Source organism: Silene latifolia, chromosome 1, assembly GCF_048544455.1.
Source record: "Silene latifolia isolate original U9 population chromosome 1, ASM4854445v1, whole genome shotgun sequence".
NCBI classification, from domain to species: Eukaryota; Viridiplantae; Streptophyta; class Magnoliopsida; order Caryophyllales; family Caryophyllaceae; genus Silene; species Silene latifolia.
The window spans coordinates 190,453,670-190,460,462 of NC_133526.1; the positions used below are offsets into that span (position 1 = coordinate 190,453,670).

The 6,793-nt window shown below is 36.6% G+C and overlaps 1 protein-coding gene across 1 annotated transcript; it reads left to right on the plus strand.

Annotated features, from left to right (window-relative positions):
* The first annotated feature begins 448 nt into the window (after positions 1-448).
* LOC141589877 (geraniol 8-hydroxylase-like) lies at positions 449-6,590 on the plus strand. Its single transcript, XM_074410499.1, has 3 exons — positions 449-843; positions 2,307-3,033; positions 5,857-6,590. Exons 1-3 carry the CDS (start codon positions 449-451, stop codon positions 6,460-6,462), a joined length of 1,728 nt encoding a protein of 575 aa, XP_074266600.1. The 3' UTR covers positions 6,463-6,590.
* The last annotated feature ends 203 nt before the right edge of the window (positions 6,591-6,793 follow it).

A 6,793-nucleotide genomic window follows, 5' to 3' on the forward strand; every position in this document is an offset into this window, starting at 1 on the left:
TACACTTCCAGTGGGATAAAATTTTGAAAAAAGAAATATTATTGTTGAACAAAGATGTAGATTCTGTAATTAGGAGGAAATAGGTATTGAGACTATGGAGCATCTTTTCAGGGATTGCGAGATGGTGAAAAGGGTTTGGGCTTACACGGAGTTAGGTATTAGGGACACTGAGATTTACAACATGGAAATTTGAAAATGGATAATCCACTGGATAACTTATTTGGGAAAGCTTGAGGAGGCCAATAGCCGAGTGATAAGATTTGTAGGGATTCTATGGTGCTTATGGAGTACTCGGAATCGGATCCTATTAAAAGAGGAGAGTTTCCTCCCATATTTGTTTTTAAATTCGTGGAACCAAGTCGTTGAGGACGCTGGCAAAGCGAATTTAGAGCGCGCTAAAAGCACGGAGAGAGAAAGCGAGTAAAAGAGTGGCATAAAGGATGAAATGATGAGGTGGCTGAAGGAGAGTAAGCCTTTCTATGCAATCGGAGCAAGCTACAATTGTGGATGTATTAGAGTTATGATTGATGCAGGTTGGAAGTCTTGTGATAATGCTGGCATAGGATGGATTGCTCTCAGGGAAACATGCGTTAAATTCTTTGAAAGGAGCAAGGCTATCAAAGCAGAATCAGCACTCCAAGCGGAAGCTCTGGGTTTACGTGAAGTTGTGTATTGGGCAAGAGATAAAGGACTTTGGCATCTGGAAGTTTCATCTGACTGCCTTCCTCTAATTGCTTACTTTGCAGGGACTGAGCAGGCACATCACCTTACAACGAGCATCCTTGAGGACATTATCTCGATTAGCACTTTATTCCATTGTCTTGCTTTTAGCTATATTCCTAGGTTGGACAATAAGTTGGCACATGGCTTTGCATGCAAGGCTATGTTTAGTTAGGACACCTTTCTTTACAGCTGCCAAAAAAAAGAAAAAAAAAAAAACAAGAATTGCATAACGTGCGAATGGGGGCAATGGGAAATAATTCTTCTAATAATGGTGTTACACAAAATTGTAAAATCATTAATTACTTTACTTAATTACCTCTAATTTAATAATCTCCACTAGTTATCATGATTGGCTAATGAGCGCATTAAAATACTCTATTTTTAATGATTTTACAATATTTTTTTGTAAATTCGTTTTTTTACAAGAGGCTTACTCGAATGTCGGGTACAAACATATTCGAGGAAAGATTACTTGTACAATAATCTAGACTTGATTAAAATAATATGTTCGTGATAGTTGCAATAATATTAATTACAGTCATAAGTTAGCCATGGCAATAATAACAATTATAATAGTAAGTTCAAGACAAAAAAGGTCGGTATCATAGGTAGTTGGTTATATAAATACACAAGTCCTTAATGAATGAGCTAGATCAAAGTCAAACAAACCGTCACGATTATGAGGTACTAAAACTAAACATAAACGAATTGATCGAATGAACTGAACTGAATTTTTAGTAAGTTTATAAGCAGTAAAAAATTGAATTGAACTGAAGCGATCTAAATTGAACTAAACTGAACTTATAAGAATTGAAATAAGTCCAAAAAAAATAGGGTCCGGTCTTATGTAATTCAATTTTTTTTAGTGTATATCACCGGTTTAGTCGGGATCTAAGCCAAGTTAGACTTAGGCAGTATAACTTTTCCTTATGAGCTTGAACACTGTTATATACGCCCATCCGATCCACATCAAGGTAACATTTACTTTTTGATGGTCAAACTTCAAACACTTTGACCAAGAATATCGCTAAAAGTATGAAATTTTGAAAGATGAAACTTATTTGTATAGCTTTGTTACGAAAAGATCTTTCATAAAATTCTATTTTTTGCACAAAAAAGTGGCGTATAAATGAAGAAAAATACGGTCAAAGTACCCCTTGACCATCAAAAGCAAAGTATTACCTTTGATGTGGATCGGAGAGAGTACATATTATTAGATTGGGTAATCTCATTTAACTATGTGACCTGTTTTATATTTAACATAAATATGCTCGTCTTAAAGGAGAATTTGAATTTAACTAATGTGGTGGGCAGTCGACATCGATCATCTCCCCAAACTCTGTATCCTTCATGTTTGACACCATTATAATTAGCAAGAAAATTGAAGCACAAAATCATTAATCCATTATTATGGAATTTTATGCTAATTATTATCTAAACATACTATTATTTCTATCCGTTGTAGGATTAATAATCAAGTTTATCACCAAAAAAGAATCAAATACAAGAAAACTACCACCATGCCCTTCACCATCGCTGCCAATTTTCGGAAATCTCTTTTGTGTCGGTCCTTCGCTTCATAGATCATTAGCTAAACTAGCTAAGATACATGGCCCTATCATGTTTCTTAAGCTAGGACAACTCCCAACTGTTGTTTTATCTTCGGCTTCTGTCGTCGAAGAAGCCATACGAAAACATGACCTTACTTTCTCCAATAGGACCGTCATTGATGCGGTTCGTGTATTCGACCACCACAACAAATCAGTCACCTTTTTTCCCCCAACTACAAAATGGCGGAACTTACGCAAACTGTCAAATTCCCACATTTTTTCAGCTCGAAAACTTGATGATAGTCGTAACATTCGAGAAAATAAGGTTAGAGAGCTTCGCTCGTACGTTAAAAAATGCACCAACACAGGGGTGGTCGTTGATATTGGACATGTAGGTTTTAACGTAATATTGAATGTTATATCGACGACTTTATTTTCTTTGGATTTGGTTGATTCTGTTTCGGGATTATCTTGCTCATTCCGAAAGACGTTTCGAGATATTATCGAAGAAATGGGGACGACTAATCTTGGAGACTTTTTTCCGATTATGAGAAAGATTGATCTTCAAGGAATCAGACGACGTACAAGTATTCACGCGGAGAAGATACTTAATGTGTTCAATCAGAACATTGAACAACGGTTGCGTGATAGATGCATGCCAAATTATGTACGATGCGACGACGTTCTGGAGGCGTTGTTAGACATAAAACCAATCGGAGCAGAGTATATTGAAGCATCAGCTATTGCTCACCTATTCTTAGTAAGTCATTAGATCATTATCTACGCCTTTTAGTTTATCATACTAACACAAAATGCGTAAATAAATTACTCCGTATTGTTTAAGACCTTTTTAAGTTAAGATAGCACTCAGCCACTCACAATCGATTTACAATTTTCCATAACATTAAAAAGGAGGTTGTGAAGCCCTGTTCTTTTCGGCTGAAAGGAGCTGAATTGAACTTAATGAAGCTGAGCTGGAGTGAATTTAATTGAATGAAATTTGGCTACATTGAATAGAGTTTAGAATTTTTTTTCGAAGTAGGGTTATTTTGGAAACTATTTCTCGTTCTAGGGCTGGTTTCAAACTATTTCTTCCCAATGGGTCCACGTCATCACTTTTGTTTTTTTTCTATAGATTTTAGATAAATCGCTACTTGAAATAGCGATTTAGACTAAATGGTAAAATCGCTACTCCACATAGCGATTTTATCATCTAATATAAAGAAATGTATCAAAAAATGTTGATGGATGTAAATCGCTATGTAAAGTAGCGTTTTACACCAAAGTCCCATTACCATACATTTCACACACAACGCAGCACGACCCCACACTACCCTCGACTAGCCAAACTTGCTACTGCACCAGGAGCACAACCAACCCGAGTCTACGAACCACCTTGCCTTTAACCGTTCACGACTACCTCTTGGCTCCAAACAGGAACTACTGACGGCTTCACCGCAATGGCAACGATATGGTGTGAATTAACTGCAATTGTGTGGCCCGCCAATATCCTAATCCGTTGCATCAGTTTCATACGCTTAATCGAACCATACAAGACGGACGGTCTTAGACGAAACTTTGCCGTAGCGGTGCCAAAACAGAGCGTCACTGCTGCTCTGGACCAGATGTGAACGAACCCCGAAAACATTCTATAACGCCATAAGAACCATCCAATAAGAAAGCGCTACTAGAAACCAACGACCCACCATTAAAACTCGCTCAAAACGTCATCGAAAACAACACAAGAGAGCCTTAACCCACACTTTAACCTCACGACTTAATTAAAGTCCATTTTACGCTTACGTTCCTACTATTTTCGTGAATGCTCTCTAATTGCATTATATTTTTAATTATGTTGTAAATATCATGTATATATTCTTCTCTGCCAAAGGAATGAAACGTCTGGGATTACAACTCTTCCACCCTGATCATCACTGATGTAGCATTAGCTTTACATGAACAATGGTATTTTAGAGAGGTTGTGTAGGACCGTATGGCTCTTACTACTAGCGTTGAGTTGAGGTTGCTGGGTTAGGTGTGGTTTTTGTCAAATCGCTAGTTGAACTAGCGATTTATCATAATTCCTCTTATCAATTATCATTACTACATTTCTTTTAATAAGGCATGATAAAATCGCCACTTGGGATAGCGATTTGACTATTTCAGAGTAAATCGCTACTTCAAATAGCGATTTATCTGAAATTTCTAGGAAAATAAACAAAAGTGATGACGTGGACCCATTGGGGAGAAATAGTTTGAAACCGACCCTAAAACGAGAAATAGTTTGCAAAATAACCCTACTTTGAAAAAAAAGTTAATTTGTGAAGAGATTAGTTGAATTGAAGTGAATGAAACTAAATTGAATTGAATTGAACTGAACTGAACTGAATAGCGCTAAGCAGAAATGAAACGAGCTGGAATTAAGCCAGAAAGAATAGGGTCTGAGATGTCTTAACTTTACGACCATCTTAAGCATAACAATCTGTCGGCAATTGCTAATTATACCGACTGATTCCATTCTTTACCGACCGCATAACAAATTGTCGGTAAAATACCGACTGCCTTATATATAGTTCAAACTATATCAATCGAAAGTTCAAACTCTCATGGATGAGGTCGAATCAAAAGTTATATATGGAGTAAAAATCGAACCCCAAACTTCAAGGTTGGAGTAAGAGAGCTCGTAGCACTTGAGTTTACCCTTGTAAAGTCAAAAAAGAAAAAAAAAGTCAAAAAAGAAAAAAATTAATAGCTAGTTTCTATAGAAAATAGAATGAGATATGAAACTCAATCTCTTATCTCATTCCCCAAAGCTCTTCTCCCCCGTATTTTCTTCATCATTCATATTCATCTTCTTCCTTCTTTCTTTATGACGGATTAGATGAGTAAGTTTCTAGTCTTTTATCAAGTATTTTAAATGGAAAAATTTTGCGCCTTTTTTCCTGATTTGACTTTAATTTGCTCTCCATTTTAGCCTAGGAGAGCTTTTTTTCAGTCGTATGTCGAAGCTAAGGAAGGTTTAAATCAAGAAATTAATAGCAATATTTCACCTAACTTTAAAATTGACCAATTCATTGTTTAATTCTTCATATTAGTTCTGTGAAGTATCTTGAAATCTTGATGGAGTATGTGTATGGAAATTTTTCATTCCAGATCTGAATTTTTTATCGGCTGTTGAGTCCCCTTGTTACCCTGTCAGTGGTGTTTTTTATTACTGAGTTTTGTTTTGTTAATGGGTTACTAAAGTGTTTACTTTCCGAGGAGAGTCTTTCTTTGTACCCTTTTATCTTATGGTTACTTTGTGGTAAATGAAATTTCTTTGATGAATTTTCTTTGAATTTCGTTTACTGTTTTCATCCGCAAGGATGGTATAGGGTGATTTCTAATCACCCTAGTTTCCTTACCTTTTTTTTTAAAAAAAAAGCCTATGGCCTTTGTTTATGATGGACAAACGAACACCTAAATCACTTTAAAACATTCATATTGCCTAACGTAAACATGTGCGGATACATGCTCCTAAGATGCACAAAAAATTACTGATTGTGTTAATCCAATGACTTCTCAATGTTTTCTGGCCATCTAGGATTTAATTATCGCGGGAACAGACACGACATCAACCACATTCGAATGGGCAATGGCAGAACTTATTCGTAATCCTATCAAGCTCAAAATCTTACAAACGGAGGTTCAAGAAATAGTCAAAGGAAACTCGGTTCAAGAATGTCATATCAGTCAGCTCCCATATTTACAAGCAATTGTCAAGGAAACCTTGCGATTACACCCTCCAGCTCCAATCCCAGTACCTAGGAAAGTCGATTCAGACGTAAACATGTGCGGATACACAATCCCTGCAAATTCAATGGTGTTACTTAATGTATGGGCCATTGGAAGAGACCCTCAGATTTGGGATAACCCGGAGAAGTTTGAGCCTGAACGGTTTTTGGGATCGGAGATTGATGTCAAAGGTCATAATTTTGAGCTGATTCCATTTGGTGTTGGTCGTCGTATGTGTCCTGGTATGCCACTGGCCACCCGGATAATTCCTCTCATGCTTGCTTCACTCATTCATGAGTTTGATTGGATACTTGAAAATGGTGTCACACCCGAAAATATGGACATGGGGAAAAAGATGGATTCACTGTTGAGAAAGCTCGGCGACTTCGTGTTGTTCCAATTTGTCGTTAATTAATACTCCTTTCCTTTGAAAGTTTGAAACTTCAACTGTATGTTAGTTGTTAATAAACGTCAAAAGATAAAATATACTGTACGTTTTGTGTATTTGATACTCCGTATTTATAATAACACGATCCGTATGTGATAGCATCCGGCATCAATATAGTGTCAAGGAAATATACTCTGTATAATGACGTGTTGTTCATCATAATCTACAACCTAATCTATGGTTACGCCATTCATCGAGTCAAAAACCAGATCATCACATTTTTCAACGGCTTCCGATTAATTAAGCCAAGGTATGGCGACATATGTACGCAAAATTTTCCCTGCGTATACACCCACTG

Coding starts and splice junctions, on each gene's coding strand:
- LOC141589877 (XM_074410499.1), top strand. CDS start 449: ATGAGGTGGCTGAAGGAGAGTAAGCCTTTCTATGCAATCGGAGCAAGC. Junction 844..2,306: donor GCTTTTAGCTATATTCCTAG/GTTGGACAATAA, acceptor TTCGCTTCATAG/ATCATTAGCTAAACTAGCTA. Junction 3,034..5,856: donor CTATTGCTCACCTATTCTTA/GTAAGTCATTAG, acceptor CTGGCCATCTAG/GATTTAATTATCGCGGGAAC.